General features: G+C 40.9%; 1 protein-coding gene across 3 annotated transcripts in view; it reads right to left on the bottom strand.

Moving 5' to 3' along the window:
- myh11a (myosin, heavy chain 11a, smooth muscle) overlaps window positions 1-22,270 on the bottom strand; it is a 28,342-nt gene extending 6,072 nt beyond the window's left edge. Inside the window, exons 1-27 of one of the 3 annotated variants that reach the window (XM_030413174.1) lie at window positions 22,117-22,270; window positions 18,239-18,603; window positions 17,815-17,971; window positions 12,682-12,709; window positions 8,599-8,698; window positions 8,444-8,470; window positions 6,314-6,406; window positions 6,156-6,219; window positions 5,594-5,692; window positions 5,160-5,303; window positions 4,962-5,057; window positions 4,706-4,824; window positions 4,433-4,585; window positions 4,140-4,313; window positions 3,806-3,979; window positions 3,503-3,617; window positions 3,014-3,207; window positions 2,646-2,767; window positions 2,484-2,553; window positions 2,229-2,389; window positions 1,916-2,024; window positions 1,696-1,827; window positions 1,271-1,477; window positions 983-1,120; window positions 770-893; window positions 488-659; window positions 150-362 (exon numbers count right to left, since the gene is read on the bottom strand). In XM_030413174.1, the coding sequence (XP_030269034.1) occupies window positions 150-362; window positions 488-659; window positions 770-893; window positions 983-1,120; window positions 1,271-1,477; window positions 1,696-1,827; window positions 1,916-2,024; window positions 2,229-2,389; window positions 2,484-2,553; window positions 2,646-2,767; window positions 3,014-3,207; window positions 3,503-3,617; window positions 3,806-3,979; window positions 4,140-4,313; window positions 4,433-4,585; window positions 4,706-4,824; window positions 4,962-5,057; window positions 5,160-5,303; window positions 5,594-5,692; window positions 6,156-6,219; window positions 6,314-6,406; window positions 8,444-8,470; window positions 8,599-8,698; window positions 12,682-12,709; window positions 17,815-17,971; window positions 18,239-18,580 (3,527 nt within the window). In that variant the 5' untranslated portion in view covers window positions 18,581-18,603; window positions 22,117-22,270. The remainder of the gene's footprint in view (window positions 1-149; window positions 363-487; window positions 660-769; window positions 894-982; window positions 1,121-1,270; window positions 1,478-1,695; window positions 1,828-1,915; window positions 2,025-2,228; window positions 2,390-2,483; window positions 2,554-2,645; window positions 2,768-3,013; window positions 3,208-3,502; window positions 3,618-3,805; window positions 3,980-4,139; window positions 4,314-4,432; window positions 4,586-4,705; window positions 4,825-4,961; window positions 5,058-5,159; window positions 5,304-5,593; window positions 5,693-6,155; window positions 6,220-6,313; window positions 6,407-8,443; window positions 8,471-8,598; window positions 8,699-12,681; window positions 12,710-17,814; window positions 17,972-18,238; window positions 18,604-22,116) is intronic. The other 2 variants (XM_030413172.1, XM_030413173.1) reach the window with 2 other exon arrangements.
- Between the last annotated feature and the right edge of the window lie 1,441 nt (window positions 22,271-23,711).

The raw sequence follows: 23,711 nt of genomic DNA, 5'->3' as shown, positions 1-23,711 counted from the left end.
ACAAAGGAATATAAATGTTCTTAGTTCGCTGCGGTGTTGGTCATCTTTTCTCAAATATGATTGTGCCTTATCCAAAAATTCCTGATAGGCAGTCACTTGATGAAATCTCATGGATACATTTTTGTATATGTCACTCTTGTTTGACTGACCTTAGTTCCTGCTGTGTGGCAGTGGTGTCCAAGGTGTCCTCTAGCTCAGACTTGAGGGCCTCCAGCTCCTCCCCAAGGTCCCGTTTAATCTTCTCGGCCTTGTTCCTCGCCGCCCGCTCAGAGTCGAGGTCCTCTTGCAGGTCGGATATGTGTCCCTCCAGCTCTCTGATCTTCTTCAGAGCGTTGTTTTTCTGAGCTGTCTCATCTTCTAACCTGATAGGAAGACAAGTGCATAAAGCTGACATTATGGAAACAGCATCTAAGAAGTTAAAAGTTGATGTGGTATACAGGTGTTCAATGGTATTGGGTGCTATTTGTGTAACTTCTCATGATTTTACCTGGCCAAGGCATTCTGTAACTCCTCCTCCTTCTTTGCGAGCTGGGCTTTGAGGTCAGCGATCTGGGCCTGCAGGTCTGCTATCTGCTCTTGCATGTCATTCGACTCTGCTTCCAGCTTGCGTTTAGCCTTATCAAGCTCCTGTCGACCTTTCTCTTCTTTTTTCAAGCGGACTACATAACAGAGGAGACAATTGGCATAAATGCTTTCCAAAAACAAACTTAGTTTGTGATATAAAAAGGAGGTGACAATTACTGCATGATGGCCTATAACAGTTGATTACCTTCTAGTTCAGAGATCATTGACTCATGTTTATTTTTGAGCTTGGTGAGGTTCTTTGACTTCTCTTCTTCCTCTGCCAGGTTGGTACTGAAGTCTGCAATCCTCTCCTCCATCAGTTTCCTTTCCTACAAAACACCAAACAGATCGTCTTTCAATACGGTAACTCTTTAAATGAGGGACTGAACAATGGAAGGGCCTGTTTGTCTGTATGTACCTTCAGCAGCTTGGTGTTCTGGTCTTCCATCACCAGGATGTCGTCCTCCAGCTTTTTGATCTTCCCCTCACAGGTGACCTTCTCCAGCTGCAGCTTTTGGCGAGCATCTTCCTCCTCCTCCAAGTGTTCTTCCAATTCCTACATGAGGATTACAGAAGCCTCAGTATTTGTTGTTATTTCGCTACATTATCAGAGCTTACACAGTTCAGCATAGAAAAAATGAAGGTAAACTTTCTTAGCTATATAACAGAAACAAGAAACTATAACTTAAGAATGAGATGTGCAGACCTGCATCTGCTGTTGCATCTTCTTCTTATCCACTAACAGCGTCTGAGCACGTTCTTCCTCATCATCCAGTCTCGCCTCCATCTCATGAAGGATTTCCTCCAACTCCTGCTTCTTCGCTGCCAGTCTGACTCTCATCTCCTCTGCCTCAGCATACAGCTCTGTCTCTGCTTGAAGCTGCTCCTGCAGTGCATTTCTCTCCTCCAAAACCTGAAGAAGATTGACAGAAAAGCATTGGAATCAGCTTCATTTTCAATACATTTCTGGTCAACCTTTACAGGAGCTTATTTTTATTGACTTGGTTTAACTTATATATCAAATAACCAGTAAAAAGGGACATACACGTGTTACTTCCACACAAGTATGAAATGAAAGTGAAGAAAGTAAGAAGCAAAAAAAGTTGCATTGTTGCAGATTTCATTGTTTACCGCTGTGTGTTTCAAGGTGATCTCCTTCAGCTCTGATTCAACCTTTACAGCAACTTCTTTGGCTTTCTGCAGCTCCTCCTCCTTCAGACCCATTTCCTCCTCCTGTCGGGTCACTTGCAGCAGAGGCTTGACCTGTGGCGCAGGAGGACGGGCAACATCACATATTTAAACTGGGCAAAGAGTGGTTTTGTTGCTTTCCTATGCAGAATTATTGGCTGACCTTTGTAAAGAGCCTCCACCACTGCCAGTTCCTGAGTTTGAGGTAGGCAGCACAGTTCCTCTGGATCACTTTCATCGCAGTGAGTTGCTGTTGTCTCTTGGCAAATGCCCTTTAAAAACACAGCAGTGAAGCAAATCATGTATGATGTGTTTTGTATTTTATGAAGATACAAACAGCAGAAAAGCCCCCCTCGACAGTAAAACATAAAGGGCAAAACACAGTCTTGAAAAGATTAGATATACTGACTGCATCAAGAGCACAATTTCTTTACGGCTAAACTAGAGAAAGTGAGAGAAAGCTTGCATATTCATACTTTCTGGCCAAGAAGCCTCTCGCCTGGGCCTGGAAAGCAATGATGACCACAGTGATCTTCAGATCTCTCTCCTCCTCCAGCTGAGCGAGCACTCCTGTGCGGAAGAAGATCTTACTCTGTCCGATCCTGTAGAGGTTGGGGTCCAAATCCAGGTGCTTAATCTACACAGGCAGTAAGAAGAAGAAGGCTCACACATGGTATGAAAACACCTGAAAGAATGTCAGTTTCATTGGAACTTTGATCTTATGTCATTACCATGAGGCAGCAGGCTTGTTTGCCATCCATGAAACCTTTGGGGATAGCGTTGGCAGCCAGGATCTCATAACTACCAGACAGGAAAGAGACAGAGATGTCAAGAAATGTTTAAAGAGATATTATAAACTCTAGTAGTTAGTGAGTCTCCTTAGACACGCTGACCGTTGGCGGAACTCCTGGAAGACGATTCTGTTGGGAAATCCTTGTCGGCAGATACGGATCCCCTCCAACACACCGTTACACCTGAGCTGCTCCAGGACCAGGTGAGCATCCAGCTTCCCTGCCTGAGGACATCAGGTTTTTAGCTTAAATACAGTGGATTTTAGAAAAGAAAAACATATACATACTTGATAAAGGCAGCTGGAGAGACTACGCAAGTGAGAGTTGGCCTCATCTAAAACAACTGCTCAAATTTATAATTTTGTCACCAAAGATACTGACTTTTTTCTCACTGTGTCAAATAGACAGCATCTTGAAAGTAGCTCATCCATAAAAGACACTGATGTTAATGACATTGCACTTGTGTTTACCCTCTTCTCGTGGTTGGGAATGATACATCTGACAAAGTTGGGCTGAGTGTTGTGCAGTGTGGTCATAAGTTTGGCCAGAGACTCCTTGTAGAGCTGTCCCACTGTGCGGAACATCCCCTTCTTGGTCTTTGAGGCGCTCGGCATGGAGCTGTCTGTCATCTTGGCTAGTGTGTCCAGACCCACCACTCTGTCCGCTGAAACAGGCAACACATTGTTACATTAATGGGAAAAATGGTGTGTTCACTCAAATTCAAATGTTTGAAGAGCGTGCTGGATCAAATGTTTTTGGATTCCATTGTAAATGTAAGACCCATATGCGTATGATCATTTTTCAAACGACTTTGATGGCACAATGTTTTGTTTGTGGGAAAATTAGGGAATCCAGGTGCAATTTAAATTTTTTCATGTGTAAAATGGTTTTAACTGATCCTCACTGATAAATGCTTTCTTTATAGATGTAACATTGTTAGTAAGTTATGTTTGTCTCACTGTCTTTCCAGAGGTCTTGCACAAACTGGCTGGAGGAGTTGCTGAGCAGGGACGTGACGTTGTCATTCAGAGGATCCATGTTCTTTGTCAACCAGGATGTGGCGTTGTAGTCCACCTACAAACAAAGCAAGCTCCGTGTTGTTAGAGCTTAGCTGCTTTTTTTGTTTTTACAATCAGCAGTCTTCACAGCAACACTGTTTTGAATTAAAATTAAAAATTATAAAATTATCAATGTACGATCTGATCTCAACAGAGGGCACCATATGATAGTTTATCGTAGTATACACATCCCCTTATACTCACCTTTCCAGCATAATGTAATATAGAAAACTCAGTCTTGTCTTTGAGCTGTTTCGGTTTAGCGAATTTAATGTGGTTCCCTTGTGTGTTCATGAGTTTCTCCACAAAGGAGACATCTGTGGCTTTGGGGAACCAGCACTCCTCATCCAGCAGGGCCAGGATGCCTGGAGGGTTGTTCTGCAGACAATATGCAGTGATTAATCATACTAAAATGTACTGTTTGTGAATTTACTGAATCACAAAACATCTGCGCTAGGCAGGAGAACGTACTTGGCATGACATAGGAACCAACCGGATTTAAATGACATTGTGCTTTAATTGTGTCATGGCCACTCACTGGTCTTTCGATGAGCTCAATGCAGGGCTGCAGGTCCAGGCCAAAGTCGATGAAGTTCCACTCGATACCCTCCCTCTGGTATTCCTCCTGCTCCAGGATGAACATGGTGTGGTTGAAGAGCTGCTGCAGCTTCTCATTGGTGTAGTTGATGCACAGCTGCTCAAAGGAGTTGTCCTACAATTGCAACAACCAAACAGAATAGAACTGAAGAACACAAATCATACATGAACACATTTGTGTTTAATAAGCTACACAACAGCATATATTAGCCTGATTCATCAGCATGTCCATACCTCAAAGATCTCAAAGCCAGCAATGTCGAGGATTCCCAGGAAAGAGGCTCCTTGGCGTTTGGTTTTGTCTAGGGCCTTGTTGACTCTGCCCAGGATCCAGCGGAACAGTCGCTCAAACACAGCTTTAGCCAGGGCTTCGATAGCAAAGTCAGCCTAACAAATACACACAGAGAATATGTCTTATGAGAGATCAGAGTGATGGGAAGTGTTCATTAAATGCAGTAGTTTTTTCATCGTGCTTATCTATTTCACATCATGCTCTTTCTAATGTACCTGCTCTTTGGTCTGTGCCTTCTGCACCACCTCTCTGCCCACTTTGATTCGAGGGGTGAGGATGGCACGGGTGAAGTCTGTCACATTGATGCCCTGCAGGTGACAAACCTTCTGGGCCGCTAGATGGAGAGAATTGCCGATATTTTGTTACACTGATATAAATAACTGAAACTAAAATTTATTTTAGTTTGTGAATTTGGTAAAAGCTGATTAACATGTGAAGAAGTTTCTAATGGTGGAACCATTGCTGTCTAACCAGTGTTGTCTGGCATGGTGGCCTGTTCCTGGTTCCTCTCTTTCTTGAACTCAATGTTTCCCAGCTGCATGACTGTGGAGCACACCTTCAGGATATCTGATACACAAAGAAATTACACTTAAGATGCAGCAACTTCCTTAATCACACTCAAAACAGTTTCCTAATGTCGCCAAGCTGGGGCGTTATGATCACTGATACCGGTTCTCTCCTCTTCGGTGAGGCCCATAATATTCATGGCCTCCATGGTCTCTTCATACAACTCATCGTCTTGCTGGCCAGGGATCTGAACGTTCCCCGCACTGAGGAAGCGGTAATTACTGAAGGACTCAAGAAGAAGCTCCTCTGAAAATATGACACACAAAAAGAAACAGTTCAAGCACCTTTCTCAGATTTGACTTCATTATCATGGTTCCACATCAGTAGGAGGAATATCTCTATGATCTTAGGAAATTCTACAACCTTATGGCCTTTGAAATATTTTTAAAATGTGCGACAGTCAAGCTGAAACCAACACTGACTTCCTTTTTCTCTTTGTACGTTTTAATTTGAGAAACTTGAGACGCTCACATGACAGTAGAATGTGAAATTTCTAATGATATGGAAGAGAGAAAAGCAGTGTTTTCTTTACTGACCACGCAGTTTGTCCTTGGCACCAGCAATCATGTAGTAGAAGATGTGAAAAGCTCTTTCTGTCTTTGCTTGTCTGATACAGCGAGACTTCTCCAGCAGGTCTGAGAGGTTCAGCTGTTAAAGAAATTCATACTGCCCTCTGGGTTCAGGCAAGGTTTGCGTTCAAAGCCACTGTTTGTCTAATTTGCCTCCCTGTCTTCCATTATGTGTATGAGACAAAAAAAGGCACACCAATCAGAATGATTATATACATGAAATTGGCAGCACTGGCAGGACACTTTTTAAAAATGTAGTACTTCAGCTTTGAATTTCATATCTGAAAATACTTTTTTATAAAGACCTTAGATAGTGGAGTGTTGTAAATTCAAGATAAAATTCAAATTCAACAACTAAAGCCGACATTTTTTTAGAAACCTCATTAAATCCTATATTTGATTAGAACTGATACAAAGAATAAGATTTCTGTTATCTTTGTGGTATTTTTCCAAACAAATGTAACTTTTGCCTTTGCCAAAAAAAAAAGCCATTATCCCAGAGTGAAAAAGGCCACACATGAAAGGATACAAGTCTCAATATTGGCTCCAACAATGTAGCCGGTCACATCAAAGTTGATTCGGATGAATTTACCCTGAGATAAGGAAAGAAGATGTTATAGGATTCATTTTTTAATGGAAGTTGTAAAAAAGTTATTCTGGTACTATGATCAAAAACTGCATACTCACAAATCGGGAGGAGTTGTCATTTTTGATGGTCTTGGCGTTACCGAAGGCCTCTAGGATGGGATTGGCCTGCAGGAGCTGCTTCTCCAGCTCCCCCTAGTGAAAACATTCATATACAGAAACGTCACTATTACACACTGACTGGTTGCTGGGGGCGGGGTGCAGTAGGTGGTGGATGGTGGAGATGAAGTAGTTCAGGGTGGGTTTGGGCAGGGGAATATTATCACTGATGATGGACTTAAATTGATGAAAAATGAGTGATGAATACCTTTTCTGATGAGTAAATCAATAAACAGATGTTACATGACAATATAATTATTTGCTTCATCGTTTCTGACTTCCTTCAGAATTTTACATAACACGGACACATGACTGAAAGACTTCTCCATTAGTTTTAAGAGATGTCGTTAAAATGAGAAGAAGCTGCTGATGTTGATGATGTGGAAACAGACGGAGATGGAAGACCGAGGTTCTGTTGGGTCAAGCGAGGCATCTGAAATGACGTAATAACTTTACAAAACCTTTGATGAATCCTGCCACAGTCTTTGCATTCAACGTGTCGGCAAATTAAAATGATTCACAAACAGCTGTGATTTGCTTCCAGCGTGACTGCCGACTGATGGGTGGAGCTGGGCGATGGTCGGTAAACCAAGCAGACAGCCCGTCAGTCTGCATGGAGCTAATCCATTTGATCAAAGGGGTCTGTGTCAGCCTAGCATCAAGGTCAGGTGCTGCAGACCTCCACCTTAAATACTCTCCAGCTTAAAAACACTCCCTTCAGCTATCCTGTAAACGAGCTAAAGCCACCCAGAGGAGAAGGGCACTACTTGTGTTCATAATGGTGGCATGAAAACAATGATGACCATTTGGTAACCTCAAACTTGATTTTCAGTACTTTAAAGATACATTTAAGAAAAAAGGCAGTAATTTCACAAAAAAAGTTTAGTAGTGTGATCAAAAGTCAATCTGTTTAATTGTGGAAGCAAAATCAGGAACATACAGACCAGCTGAAGAGGTGCAGTTCAGAGTTGGCAGAGCAGAGAGGAGGGTCGTGTTCATGAAAGTCACTGTGGGAAAGAAAGGAGAGAAAAGAAGAAGAGAAATAGAGTGCAGCAAAATGGCAAGAAAGTGACAGCTGATGGGAAGGATTGCTCTTAAGACACTTTAAATACAATGCTCAAGCAGATAACTTAGGAGCAGTTGTCTAAGTCAAAAGAGTGCCAGAGAAAGTGAGAGCAGAGAAAAGAGAGTGACCCAGTGCTATTTCTGTTCAAGCGAGATCTGTGAGAGTCTCGAGGACAACATACTGTAGGGCATTATCTCAGGGTTAAAGACTCTAAGGGTGAGTGAGGTCAATGGCAAAGGGAATCATAGCTTTGACCCACAATTTAGTCCTTTCGATAGAGACAACAACGCCAGAGCATCAGCACAATCATCGCCATTTAGTCAGGAGCTGGGACACCATCTTACTCAGGCACGATCCTGTCTGAAGAGCTGTTTTAAAAGGGCGACCAAGCTCGTTTCAGCCGAGTCAGGGCGTTCACAAGTCACTCTAACAACATGGGTGTTTTTCCCCCTGGCACCCTTCGCACCTCAGGGTAAATAGCAGGTAGGAGGATGAGGAAGAAGGGGAGGGAAGGGAAGGGCAGGGGGGAGTAGGTAGTTGTGTTTGATAAAAACAGGAGATGGGCATGCTCACACTGTGCTCGTTGATCTGTGAGAGACCCTTTCACTGCCAGCGAGGCTCTGATTTGCTCTCAGCTGACAGTGAGAGGGTGTTCATAAGAAGACGACACAAAACTCAACATTATACACCACTTTAGGAGTAGACAGCACTAGACGTCCTTCACTAAACATTCGAGTGTCTTCGATTGAGTACTATGATGATGATCATGCAGTCTAAGTCTTGGGTAAGATACAGAAAGGACGAATGTTAGGGTAAAACACCTTCTAACTCAAGAACAGTAAGATTTGGGATCTTGACCCTTGGTGTAAGACAAAACAACTAAAAATAGAGAAGAAAAATATTCTGGCTATCTCAGTGAAACTTTCTCCATGCATTTTTCTAACCTAAGGAAGAAACACACACAAACACTACACACAAAAACACTCCGGGCATTCCCCTTTACTCACGTAGGCAAACTGTGTTCCTGATTGTTGCTATTTGGAGGAAATGGCGATATACAGGATTAAACTGGGCAGATTCCTACACATGGTGAAGAGTGAGGGAACTGGCTGACAGAACCGAAACTCTGAATACAACGTGACCTCTTCGCACAGATACTTACAGCACTACTGTCCTTCTTGCCTTTATGTGAGGAGGCCACAACAGCCAGATACTGGATGACCTTCTTGGTGTTCTCCGTCTTGCCAGCACCAGACTCTCCACTAGAGAGGAAAACAGAGAGAAGAGGGATTAAAAGATGCATTAGAGATAGTGAAAAGGAGAGAACAAGAAGATAAGCAGCACTGACAGGTAGTCTGTTCACAGTTCAACAACAGTTCAACACTTTAATTGAATGAAAATCATGTGCAGCAGACATACTGCAACAACATCTGACACAAACCATAATGTTATTGTTTAGGCTATCACACACACACACACACACACACACACACACACACACACACACACACACACACACACACACACACACACACACACACACACACACACTTGTTAGCTGGCATTTGACTGACATTACTGTAGCTAATTTAAGATGTGAATATACAGTATGTCAGTTGATCAGGTCCTCCAGCAACATATTTTAACCACCTTTAAAATTTGTTTTTCATTTTTACAGAGACAAACCTAACACATAGCTTATGTAAGAACACTTGTGTATCTCACAAACTATTGATTTATTCCTTGAAATAAATGACCACCTGTAAGTGACACAGAACTAATGGCCTCACACTTCAGAAAATCAGTGTGTGTATATAGCTGGAAGAATGTGTATATGTGTAAGGAATGTACAAAATTATTAGAAGTCATGATTGATGACCTTAACCTAGTACAAACAGAAAAAAATCTGTTCAAATATATTTACAACTCAAAGTTTTTCAAACAGGAGCAGGAGCACATTCTTTCCAGAAAATGATCTCAGACACCTAGAAAGAACGAGTTGAACGATACCAGAGACACCAGCCGGCAGTCCAACACACAGACACATGCTCAGACATGGGTCCATAAAAGGCATGGGATGCTCCCTGTGTTAGAGCTCTCAGAGGAATCTAATTACTCTGTCCTGCTCAGGTTTGTTAAGGATTTGCGACATCCAGGCTCCTACTGTAGGCAGCTGTTAGTGTAAAACAAATGCAGAAGGGAGTTTTTCCCCCACATGGTCCATCAAAATGTCTCTTCCTGCGTGTTCTGCTTGCCATCAGTACAGGTTTCAATAATGAGAATTAGATTATTTGAAGGGGCAGAATGGATTACATCATATTTCAACAGAGAGACTGAAGTTCTTATATTCAGATGTGTAATAATGTTTTATTATGATTATTTAATTATTTTTTTTAAATAAAGGTTTCTCTGCTGAAAAAAATTTGATGCATTCATCTCCCCAATGGGATCACGGAAGCAAAGCTGAGCCACTTTATGGCCACTATGTCTATTCCATCAGTCGATTTTTTCACACACACACACACACACACACAATAAATATGAAACCCAGGAAACTGGTGACCCGGCTGGGATGAAATGTCAACATGGATTTAGTCAGCTCCAAGCTGTTTCCCATGGCAAATCTTTGCTACTGTGTGGAGGAATTTTAGGAATATGATGACAGAATGCCAAAATCATTAGAATAAACCCAGTGACCAAAAGTACAATAGAGACTCCTAGAAAATGAGTCAAACAGTAGACAGCCCTGCAATGTATGCTGCATTTTTACATTCTTTATGATTATGTATAAGAGAGGTGTAATAGAAATAGGTGTTATTTAGTTATTTAGTGTTGCTGCAGTTTTCAGTAAGGATGTCAGAAATCCCTCAACAGCCTTGCAGCCAGCTTGGCCAGCATACATGGCTGATTATATGTTTGTTTGTTTTTGTCTATACAGAAGCTATGTCTATGTAATCCTTATAAGTAAAGTTTAAACAGGAATTCCCCAAAATGAGTCTGCTGTGAAAACAAATTAACAAATTCCCACAAACTTCTTATAAACTATAGAGATGTGCCGCCTCTATGATTGACAACTGTGAAAACATAAACAATACAGCTTAAGTACATATGGTGCGGAGGGATCAAACACATGTGTACACATGCAGGAAGAGAATGTCATACATGACATTCCATGTGTCACAGCAGAACCATTTCTCCCATATATGGCTCCGGGCCTAGACCAGCAGGAGCTCAAACTGAAATCCTAAAGTGACTGTGTGGACCCAACTTATGATCCACAGAGAGCCAGGGTCTGCATTTCTGCTCTGTTGTGTTACATCACTTCCAATTTATCACTTAAAAAAACAACCCTTTTCTTTAAAACATGGGACAGTTTTTCTGACACCAGTATTATGTAATGGCCATTTTAATTGCTACCAGCGAGTCCTTTATGATGTAAGCATTATAATTACTTGAAAGGAATATGTCCAAGACAGAGGAATCAGAATACTGTACTTGTGTTAAAACCACATTTGTTGTTGCCATTTCTTTCCAGAAAGTCTGAATAGGGGAGGTAGTTGCTGGAGGACGATTGTGTTATCCAGGCATTCAGCCACTTTAGTTATTTCAATGTACAACTCTTTTTCCCATCATTGTTTCACATAGTGTCTAGAGTCCTTATCAGTGATGTGATGCAACAGTATAACTTGCAGATAAGACCTTTGATGCTTCCTGAGTTCTGGAAACAAAAAACATATGAATAACAATTGGTGGCTCTCTTGGATTACAACCTTGTCTGAAATAGACTATCAAAACTACAATGCACACATTTATCAACAATCCTGCATATAGAAGTGATACCAGAATAGACCAATTGTCTTTACCAATTATCTTGTCACATGCAAGCTATCTAAGCATCTCTTTGGAGTTGGAACAGTTTATCACTTTAACCAATTTCAAAAAAATTCTTCATATATATTTCCTCACGACAGCATTAGACAGTCTTCATTAACTTCACAACTGCTTTTACATCACAGTAAACCATAACCTTCCTGCTGCTAGCAACATTTTCCAAAGTTTCCAGCTGATAAAGAAAGCTTGATAGTTAAGGAAATGGTCTGATGTGACTGAAGAATTTGCTGCATCCTGGCATCGAGGCTATAAATTTAGAGTAGAAATAGCCCTGAGGGGGCAAGCCCTTCCTTCCATTTCCTTAACTGGGACCACTGGATCTGAGCAGCTATGGTGCTACTGTTAACTCGAAGCTAATAAAGATAATACCGCAACATGTATGTGAAGCTGTACCAGCTCATAACCAATAACTTTAAATCACTGCAGTGGACTGAAAGAATGTCCAATTAGAGTTTCTTCTGTTTTTCTTGTTCATATTCAGCCTTTCTATATTTTTATAATTTAATGCATAAAAGTCCTCCCTCTCCTAAGTTGTCCTTCTGATGATGTCAGATGTGTGTGTGGTACAAGTTTAATGGAAATGGACAGTGGATTAACGTAGAATACGAGCATATTAGAAGTAAGGCATGTGAGAGTAAAAATTAGTGGAGATCATACTAAGTGGCTTGATAAAAAGAAAGCAATAGCGAGAATATGAAGTGAATCATGGCCTGGGCATAAATACAAAAGAGGTATCTAAAAGAGGAAAGGGAAAATAAAATTTGTTGGTTCATTAACTTTGTTTTCTATGAATTACAGTCAAGTTCAGGCCAGTTGAAAGATCAGGCTGTTCCTGCCAGACAAAAGAATATCATTTGTCCCTGAATGTCCGATGCCCCAGTCAAAGTTCTCAATAATTAGTTTGAAAGAAAAATAAATAAACAAAAAGGAGGCCAAACATTTGGAGAGCTAATCTGCTGCTCTCATCAGGATGCAGGGCATGCTTCCTGACCAAGGATCTGAGAGGGGAGCGAGGCCACAGCCCTCAGGGAGCGACATTCATCCAGCTTGGTTCCATTTGAATACATTGCACGCTTTATACAACATAATCTAACAAAACCAAAACTTTCTGCATCCAGCCAGGAACAACCTTTATCAGTTATATCATGAAGGATTTCTGCTGGTTTAGGCTGGGTTCTGAGAGAGCAGAGAGGCATCTCATTTGTTTAACTCTGTGTTTACACAAGCATTATGTAACTGTTCTTCAACACATGCACACACACAGTCTTACTTCAAGCATTAATGTGACGTCTAGGAGAAAAGGTTAAAGACAGACGACAAAGGGTGAGTTTGGAGGTGACAGATTTTCACTCACGTGCAGAGAATGGACTGGTCCTCACGATCTGTAGAAACAACAGAAGTTTGTAGTGTTAGACATGTTTTATGACAAGTCATTCACAAATATTCACAATGTTAGTGCCCAGATCACTTATAAAGGTGTTAAAATTATGTGGTATACCCAAAAAATCTGAAATACCCAAAGCATAAATATGTACTACACTGTATTACACTTTATTTGGCATGAGAATATGTGTACCACATGTAAAACCACAGCCCTTTCTTCAGAGATGAAGATCAATCTCGTGTTAAACTTAATACGCCAGCTGGGACTCAGTTCAAGGCTCAGCGGAGGCTGAAGAAACATTGAACTTCCACAAATACTTTTATTTGTAACCATGAAATTCAATTCTGAATGTGCTGAGCAATGAGTCATTATACTGTCTCCAAGAATACTCCTGGGAGAATAGGCTAAGTCCTTGTAAGGCCATTGTGTAACTGTATCCTCAATACAACCCCCCTGCGGGAGTACAGCTAAAAGAAACGATAACTTTGCTAGCATTTTTTAAAAATGAAAACTCTCAGTTAATGTTACCTTGAAGCTGTACTGCAAACATGTGGGAACATGAAAAGTGCAGATCATTCATTTATGTGCAGTGTCATCATTTTCATACATTTTCATTTGAATAGTTTGTGTGTAACAGTGCAACACAGACTATCCTGAACTGTAAAATAGCACTGACTCTGACACTGGCTGCTGTTCCACTGCTTCCCATTCCTCACATACACAAAATGCAACCCGTTCCCTCTCTGCACTACCTAATTAAGGCAGATGGAGAGAGAGAGAGAGAAAGAGAGAGACAGAGAGAGAAAGAGAGAGAGACCCAGACCCAGACCCAGACCCAGAGAGAGGGACCAAGGGAGATAAAGAGAGCCGGCCAGAATTGTGAGCTTTTGTAAAACATCCAAAAACAACACTTAAAGAACAGGGCCAGTTTTTCAATGTAAAATATTTAGGAAGACTTCAAAAGATTGAAAATCTGATGTGTCACTGTCTTCGCACCTGTCTGGCATGTACTGGAAACACACTGGAAACACAGAAAGCAACACATCAGTCATCTCCTGCAAGGCGACAGCAAACTCTCTGCGGGAATTTCACATTTTTATCTCCTGGACATCAAAGACTTAAGCACAATTTCTGAAGAACGGGATCTCAGCCAAGACTGCAGGAAGAATGCTTAAAAGCTTAGACAGTGTTATCTGGATTTACTGCAGTTATGCACCACTTCCACTCTAACATGTAAACTTTTGATATTATAGCACTCAGTGTGTAACATCCTACATCATTAGTCCTGATTTCATGGGAAACCCCACTTATGTATCAACAATAACAAACTCTCTGCCAACCACAATGTATACGGTAAAGGCTAAAATGGGATTCATAGACGTGCAGCTTTGCTCTCACACTTTTGGTATTTGTGGGTCTGTGAAAGCACTTTACTATATCATGACTGTAAGACTATCCCGAAGCTTTACTGCTCTTTGATATACAATATTCTTTAAAAGAGCTTCAAGACTCAAAAACAAGCTTCCCTGTTTTGATCACAATAGGAAACTAGCAAATTTATCTTTGAGCCAGGCATCCCTAAATTTGTCTTAAGAAGTCATTTCGGTTATATCTCTTGCACATTTGAAGTCACATCTGAAAAAAAGTCCTTTTAAAAGATTTACTTTTATGTGAAGGATTTTTATTAAGTGTTAGTACCTCTCTTTTAGAGTTTATGTTTCTTCTTTTGCATGTACAACTCGGAATCCAAACTGCGTTAAACACAAATTAAAGCAGAAAGTTATATTTTTCTTATCCTTTTTGACATACACTTAATTGAAAAGACAGTATATTTAATGTTATATTTAATCAACCTCACTGATTTGTGTAATTATATGCCGATTCTGAATTTGATGCCAGCAGCAAAAGACCTGGAAAGTTCATTCCATAGGTGAATTTGCAACAGGTGAGAATATCATGACTGGGTATGAAAAGGGCATTGTTGAAAGGCTCGCTTGTTCACAAGCAAGGGGGGGATGACTTTCCACCATTTTGTCAAACACATAATCATATAAAGGATTTTGCTACATAGGCTGAGAAACACTTCATAAAACCATTGTCAGTGAACACAGTTTCCTTGCATTCAGCTTTTATTTACATTTTACACAGCGTTCACTTTTGGGAATGTGGGTTGTATTAAGTGGCGATACTGACATTGCTTTTGCTGCAGACTTCACTCTCTTACTTTGTTGTAACAGGCCATGTTTTAAACTTGAAAACTGAATGGGTGGTCCACAAGCTTTACTGTCAATTGTCATTTCATATATCATAGTCTAAGTAAACATCTGATTTGTTTAGTCTAAAATAACTGCAGCAAATCAAGAGACACCTATTTTAACTCACACAGTGTCCTGAATGGTTACAAGTGTAAGTTTCTCCCGTAAACTGAAATGCTCTCCAAGTTGCAGCTGTACGGATTCCTCTGCAGGGATGATCTGACGAAGTGTAATCTAAACACTCACACAAACACAGATCCATCTTCCCCCTTATTGTTTACTTTTGACAACTTGTTTACAAGCAACGGCTGGAGCAGTAAATACAATCATTTCCTGTGTACCAGCCTGGTTGAACTGAAAATCCTCCAATGTAGAAATATTAGTGGCAATTGCATTCTTGAAATCAGGGAGTGCATTAAGCATTAATCCACATTGTAAAAGACCTAAAGCTGATACTGGATATTTATATAGACAATGGCGAAATAATTTTCCGAACTGAGCAGAATCTAAACATTCACTCTGATGTTATAGTATATCCATCAACTGATTGGAGCTGGATGTTGTTGCAGCTACATTTCTTAGTCTCCTGCTTTTCATCTATCAAGAGCTTTGTTTGATATCATTTTAGCACCACAATTCCCTATAATTTATACACAACACATGACCACAACAGAAATGGAACAATTGCTTTTATAATGTGTCTGAATACACTTGCATAGCTTCCGTATGCTGTAGCTTTAATGTTTAAATTGATTCCCTTTAAACTTTGCTTTAACTATGCTGTTAGGTCCTCTATTGGTCAAATCTCTTTAAAAAAAGAGGGCTGACTGGTGAGCTAGTCAATCACTTGGAGAATGACCAGGATGTGACAACATCAGTACAGCAGGTGGCAGCAATATGTTCTAATATATCAGATCAATGATCAGTGTGGAGATAATCATGTATTTTATCAGACCTGAAATACAAATGACATGAAATGCTAGCACGCGGGAACTGAGTTTCCTATACATTAAATATATAAATGATTTTATCCTGACTGGGTGACATAAATGAGTGAGGAATTATATCAGTAACAGTACTGTCCATTTGATTAAAAAAACAAAAACATTTCAAAGATACTTCTACATCTAGATCCCTTCTACATCACTTCTTCTGAAAAAAAAATACATCCAGTACATGTTTTCTTCGCTCTGGAGTAAAATCTCTTCTGTTATATCCATTTGTAGCTGGTTAGCTGGAAGTACCAGTACTATCATCTGTTTAAGGTGTGTATTCAACCTACAACTACAAACCCATCAGCTCGGGCAGCTCTCTCCGCAGCCACAGCGGTTGGGTGGTTTGGTTTCGGAAGATTGGATAATTCCACTTTCTTTTGAGCTCTCTAAACAATGACTTCCTAGCTTTGCTGTAAATCCTGTCCAAACATCCTGCTTCATTGGGAAACTCATCAAACCAAAGGAGAGAAGTACAGTCTACAACCAATTTAATAGGACCTTTAAATGCAAAATTTCTCTTACAAGAAAAAGAATCTTTGGTTTTAAACTGACCAAAGGAGAAAAAACTACAGTTATAAAGTTTGAATGAAGAAGGAGAGCCTGCTGAAACAGGAAACATTTTACTGCCCTCCACCCATCTCTCAATCCAGATGTCAACTCCTCTGAGAGAACATCCTCACGTCAACATGAAGTCCAGTGGGCACGACCCCAAGGAAACATGAGAAAATGAGTCTATGGGAAACCAGTTGATCTGAAGTCGTACCACTCAAAGAGCCATTTACAGTAAGCACGACTCTGCCAAGGACACTATCGTCACCTCCACAAGACACTGACTCTCAAATAGACCATAAAATACTCTTTTGTACTTGTTTCTGTAGCCAATTTACTTTGTAATGAGCTGACAACAGACAGGCTGATTTTGGACTGTACGCAATAACTTACACAGTTCTGCATTTGAAACTATCGAGCCTGACGACGTCGGCCAGTTTGTGGTTTTTACTAAGCACTTTGTCAACATGACAGAGCTAAATGCTGGCGGATGTCATCACTCTGACAGAGGCGAGACTTTTCACAGCTGATACCACAGTTCACCCTCAGCAAGCTCTTAAAGATACTAGCCAACAATTCAATTTGAAAACAGAGGAAAACAATAGGAAAACAGAGGAGGCTTAGTTATTTTCCAAAACTGATTATGTTTTATTTATACTTTCATTTGGTTTGATCAATTTTAGCGGGAGGTTGCTGGACCAGTAGGCTACCGTCAGAAGACAATTTAGACAATTTAATGTATACCATCCCTCGTCCTTGTGCTCGTCTTTGTTTGCAATCTGATTATCAACTTGAGACACGAGAATGGAGTTTGTATTGTTACCAGATTGTTTCACATGTGTTGCAAGTTTCACAATGAAATATAATAGAAAGCTTAATTGTCATCAGACAATAGCCTGTATGTTGTGAAACTGCATTTTAGCCAACCTGTTCTGCCTCTTGCTCTCAACACAAACTGCAACCAAAGTCAATGCTCAATACTAATTGGACTACAAATGGAAACCAGAACCATTTTGATACTTAAATCCTGCCCTTTGCCTACATACTCTACATTCATGCAGATGTTTGTTTTGAGATTGTTGTGAGATTAAGCTGAGAGTAACTCTGAGATTGTTACCTGCACACCACAGAGCTAATGCAGCTAGAAACATACAACTCTAGACAATGTCTTTATGGTTCCAGTTGATGTGATTTGCGCTAAAACCCCACAAAGAGGGGACCTAAAATGATACTGATGCTTCCTCAGAGGAAAATGAGTGTGAGGTAGATTTAACAGAGAGATGGGAGCGGTGGAAACCTCTTACCTTGCATCATGTTTCTGTAGGCATTATCAGCAATGGAGTAGATGTGAGGGGGGACCTCATGTCGTTTCTTCCCTTTGTACATGTCAATGATCTTCTCTGAGTAAATCGGCAGCATTTTGTAGGGGTTCACCACCACACAGAACAGGCCTGAGTATGTCTGAGGGACAGGAGCATTAAAAAATTAGTATGTTTGAGGACATGATTAGTAGCACTTAAACAAAGAAAGCTTGAAATACTGTAAAACCTCATGGAAATCAGGACATTTGGCTGTTTGTGTTGTTTTTAAAGAGTTGCATTTAGGTGTATTTGCATTTATTTTTACACAAGAATTAACACGAGAGGATTAGGTTTAAGGGTAAACATCTGTGTACAGTTACAGATTTTTAGGGTGTGAGGGAATGATTGTGGGGTACTGTATACTTACATAAATAAGGCCAGAGAAGTACCTCTCGCGGATATTGTGCAACACAGAGGCTTCGTTCAGGCAGGTGAGCTCCGCCATGTCCTCCACCTTGCTGAACTTGGGTGGGTTCATCTTCTGGATGTCATCCTTGTTAACCGTCACCTTCTTGGCATTGTCGGCCAGCTCCACCAGCACCTCGTCGCCGTGCTCCTCCTTGATGCTGGCCGCCTCGAAGCCATGCCTCTCTGATGGGATCCATACCAGCTTCTTGGCCGACCAGTCGGCCTGAGCCATGGGGCTGTTCAGGAAGTCTTTGTCGACAAAGAGGAACTTCTCGTCCTCGGTTGGGGCCTTCTTGGACATCTTGGGTTAAGGTGGAGGACCAACTGTTGGATGGAACAGAAGAATTGGATGTTGGAAAAGAGTGAACAATAATGGAAGCAAATGCGGAGGGGACGTGGAAAGGAAGGAAGGAAGGAAGGAAGGAATTCAGTTAGGAAGGAAAAGAAGCATGAAGGAACAAAGCCAAACAGTAAGGCAGGAAATTAGGTTTCAACAGAAGGTCAACAGTTACAGGGCATGATTTTGCAATGATGCATGAATTACAGTATCTTACAGAAACATTTCACAACTCAACCTCTATATGACACATCACAGATAAACAAAAACCCTGCTGCTAGTGTCGTGTTTTTGAGTAAAATGAGAGTTTGTGCATGGGCTTAACTAAACACTGCACAAAGTGAAGACTCCTTGGTATAGGAGACGTGTGACTGAAGTTGCCTTCTGCCTTTGATTGTAAATCAAAGAGTGAAAATGTTTCGCCCACTGGGGAGTTCCAGTGCACAGTCATTCTCACAGACCTCCACCCCCTCTCGACCCTACACTTTCACACATGCCACAGGGGAGACGCACAAACTATTCCCCTCCCTACTTTAGACAGGAAGATTGAGGCTGGGAAATTGATTTCAATTAACTTGAAAAAAAGAACACTACATTTTTCTCATCAGCTTTATCGTAAATATCTCCAAACCATTAATGACTGCTGGAATTAACTCATACCCAATCATTAAGTCACTGCTTAATTGACAACATCCATTTTTTCCCTGTCTTTCCCCTCCATCTCTCTCTCTCTCTCTCCCTCTGTCTCTGTGCTCCGAGGCTTCAGTCTCGTGCTGTGATGACCATATATGGGCCCCTTCTCTGAAGCAGGACTCTTTTTCTGCGGACCTAAACAGCAAGGCAAGTGAACTCCCAAACAAAGCCCATATAGGGAATAGTATGTCTCTGGCTGGCCTCGTCGTTTACTCCAAAATGATAACAGCGAGGCAGAGAGCCTGAGGGGGGCCCGGGCTTTAACAATCATGCTTCTTATGGGTGCTAAGCGGCATTCATTTTTAAATGCAACAGGCGGTGGCTGAATTGAGAACAAGTGTCTGGGACTCAGCCATGTCTGGGAGTGGTGCCTGCAGAGGGAGGCACTGTGAAATGCCAACAGGGGTAGGTGCAGGCATTGTACCTGGACGTAACTTATATAACTAGATTAATTAAGAAATACAGTTTAACCATTTCAGTCATTTTTCAAGCAAAAATATTAAACATTTAAACAGAGTTTTTTTTTTTTTTTTGCCGTTGGTCGGAGAGAAGAAGCAATCTGAAGACGTCACTTTGAACTCTGGGAAACTGTGATGAGCATTCTTTAAATTTTTAGTAATTCAATAGACAAACGTTTATTTGATCAATCGTGAAAATGGTCGTCAGGTTAATTGATAATGAAAATAGTCCTTAGTTGAAGCCTTTCTAGGAAATATTTCAAATGTATCACAATGTTCTGCATCATTTGTCTGAGTCTGCCATTAGTGAGTCAAATATATCACTTAAACCATATCATAACTAATGAATAGAAAGATTTGGTGTTACAACGAGCCTCTCCACTCCACAGGCTTTTGCTTGACCCCCCGTCCTCCTCCTCTTCCTCCATCCCTCTGTACACTGAGGTTGGCACACACTTTAATTGAGTGGGAACTATGTGAGACTCTGCCACTGAGCCTCCTGAGAAAGCCTATAAATGTACCCCAGGGAGCAGCCAAACCAAACCACCCAGAAACTACTGAAAGATATTGCATAAATATTACCTGCAGACAGAGACAAGCACTTCCTATCAGTCAAAAACTGCAGAGCCTGCAGATACGCCCAGTGTGCTGAGGAAAAAAGGAAGGAACCAGCTGATGCTTTGATGATCGATTAAAGTAAACAGGCTTTTCCTGACACCCCCCTTGTGTCAAAGTGAGCGCAGCCAATCAATGTCTTCCCCTTCAGCCCCTTTAACTTTCCTCACCGCTGTGGCTTAATACCTCTAAAGACTCCCCTCTCTCTCTCTATTGTGTCAACACAGCTTTGTACTCAGCCAGCACATCTTGAAGACAGGAGTCTGAGGTGGGGTTCACAGGATAACAGGTTGATACAGGCTGACTGGAAATCTAAAGGATGACAAGGGCTCACATGAGACTAAAAAATCCATACTGCATGATAAAGAATCTGCTCACAGTTCAACCACAAATTCCTGAGAATAATATTAATTGAAACCTACAAATGCAGCACACAAACTGACTTCCCTGCTTAGTTCATTGCAAGCCACTGACTTCACTTCACTAAATGTTTGCCACGATTCTTAAACATATCACAGACTGAGAAGGAGAAAAACAAATCAAATCTATGATGTGTCATATAATATTAATTACTTTGTTTTAGAATCTCTATTCCATATAATAATAAACTAGTGAAACTGTCACCCCAGAGACTGAGTGACCTTTCTATTTGTAGCTGAAAGAGGTTGACCTACAGGGCCTGTGAATGATTTTACTCATTTCCTCTCTTGGCTGCTTCACAAACATCCTTGCTGTTATCATCTTGTTAATAAACCCTGACACATTAGGATTCCCATGCCTTTGTATGATGATTAGTATTACAGCATGTAAATAATTAGATCACAAAGACTAAAGTGAACTCATGACACTTTATTTGTCCCATTAGAGGAAAAGTTCTACTTTGGTTTTGCCTGTGGAAATGTCCATTGAAATACAAATATGACAACCGAATACACTCTGAGCACATGATTTCCTCCTTTAAGCACTGCCTGGATGTTCAATCACAGGTCAAACGTGCAGGCATAATGATTGTGGATATTGCTGAAATAGTCACTAATGTGTATAATCATGCACAGAACAAACGAGAAAGGTTAAATAAACACCTTCAAAGCCAGTACTGATACTGGTTTCACTGGTGATGTGACAACTGTCAGGACTCAGTTCTCACTGCTGTGTTTGCATCTTCAACCACAACAGCTTGTCAGACGAGCAGCTTTATACAACCATATTTGGGAAACAGGAAACTCCACGATCAGAGGCATGCCTGTGTCTTAACGGAGATATTCAGACACAACTTCCCCTTTCATCCTTGCTGCAGCGTGGTGCAGTGAATGCAGCATCACTTTTACAGCGTTAAGAGCCAGTTCACTGTCGAAAACACTTTAGGTAACATGCAAATGTAGTCCTCCTTGGATGACACGTTTTAATAAACTCAATACGTGATGTAAAATACGTATGAGCACCTGTCATTTTCTTCATAGAGCAACTTACAGATGGGACAGAAATTGCAAACAAGGACACCCTGTCAAAAAATTAAGCTAGTAAGCTAACGCTATTTTTAAACGTAAAGAATAATACAGTTCTGCGTCAATTATGGTCCATGTTTTCATATATTATCCGAACACACACACATAAAATAACATACATTCCTCTTCCTCGAACGCAATTAAAGATAACGAAGTGTGAGAGGGATGACAAGTGCACCACAGCATCACTACTCGTGGGAGGAAACTCCAAAGTGAATAAAATACTCACATAATGTGAAGAAATTTGTGTTCAGGGGAGCTTTTGGAGAGTCAGGGTCTGGAGCGGCCGGCGTTGACGACGAGGTACTCCAATAAACGAACAGTCCAAATGACCCCCGTCTCATTCACAGCTTTAGCATTTAAACTGCGCACTGCTGCGCGAGGGAGGAGCCGCACGAGCCGGACCTCCTCCTCCAGCATCGCCTCGCGGCAGGCAGGCACACAGGCAGCATCCAGGAGGCAGCGGACATGCGCAGTGACAGCAGCAGCTGTACAGCAGGTATGATGTGAATGAGGAGCTGCTGACGTTGATAACAATATAAAGTCAGGATAAGTAAATATGAAGGTATTTACACTTTATTTTCCATTTTATGTTACTTTATATTTCTACTGCACAACACCCTCAAGATTTGACTTGCGAGCAGGGACACAGGAAGCAGAGGGTGCTGAGGGGGCTGCAGCGCAGTAGTAAACTGCGCATTATAAAGACAATCACGCTACACTCTTTATGTAAATAGGCCACAGCATACAGCTCTGGGACAAAAAGACACAACGGTTTTTATCTTGGTCATTGAAATCAATAGAAAAAACGTGTATGTGGCGCACCATTTACTATGACATCATTGAATAGGGTGATCTCATAGCACCCCCAAGTGTGACTGACTTCCAGCGTCCCTGCATGAAAAGTGTATCATATATGTCAAAATATGATGTATTTCCATAAATTAAATGGATTCACTCTGCTGCTTAATGGACTTTTGGTACTTCAGATGCTAATATTACTGTACCTTTGGTAAAATTTGATTACAGGAACACAGGACTTGTAGCCTGATGGCATGTTTTTTTTTTTGCAGACATTAAGCATTGTCATGGCAGCACAGGTGTTACTAATAACATTAACAATGGCAACAATCTATTGAAGTGTCCCATTGAGATATGTATGCACACTGGAATTCAGCCATCGTAAATGTTATTATGTGCACCTGTGCTTTAACTACTTTGACATGTCAAAAAGTATTCTGTGAAAAGGGCCTAATGACAATTTCTTTTTCCTCACAGGTGAGGTTGTACATTGTATAATGATGAGGTGCATACTGTATTTGCAGTTTCAGCGTTTATCGTCTTTTTTTTGCTTTGCTCGGGTATGTAGTACATCACATCATGATGTGAAATGTCAAAAAATGTAAAAAGTGCTCATCACAGTTTTGCCAGAGCCCAAAGAGCCTCAAAACAGTCCAAAACCCAAATAATCTTCATTTACTACCATAAATGATGAAGAAAAGCACCAAATCTTTACGTTTAAAAAGTTGGAATCAGCAAATATTTGACATTCGTGCTTGAAAAAAACGAGTACAAGGTAAATTTATTGTCATCTTTAAAAACCAAGGGTTTACAAAACCAACTGCTGTTGGAGTCCTTGAGTCTTGCTATCTCTATTTTAGACAATGGAGTGTTTAGGATGAGTTCAGGAATCTCACAGCTTGGGGAATGAAGCTTCTCCGTAGGCTGGTGGTACGACAGTGGATACCTCTATATCTTTTGTCAGATTAAAGCAGGGTGAACAGACTGTGGCTAGGGTGGGTGTTGTCCTTTATATCCTTTGGG

This window comes from Sparus aurata, chromosome 1 (genome assembly GCF_900880675.1).
Source record: "Sparus aurata chromosome 1, fSpaAur1.1, whole genome shotgun sequence".
In the NCBI taxonomy this organism is placed as follows: Eukaryota; Metazoa; Chordata; class Actinopteri; order Spariformes; family Sparidae; genus Sparus; species Sparus aurata.
This window is presented reverse-complemented; position numbering and strand designations above follow the sequence as displayed.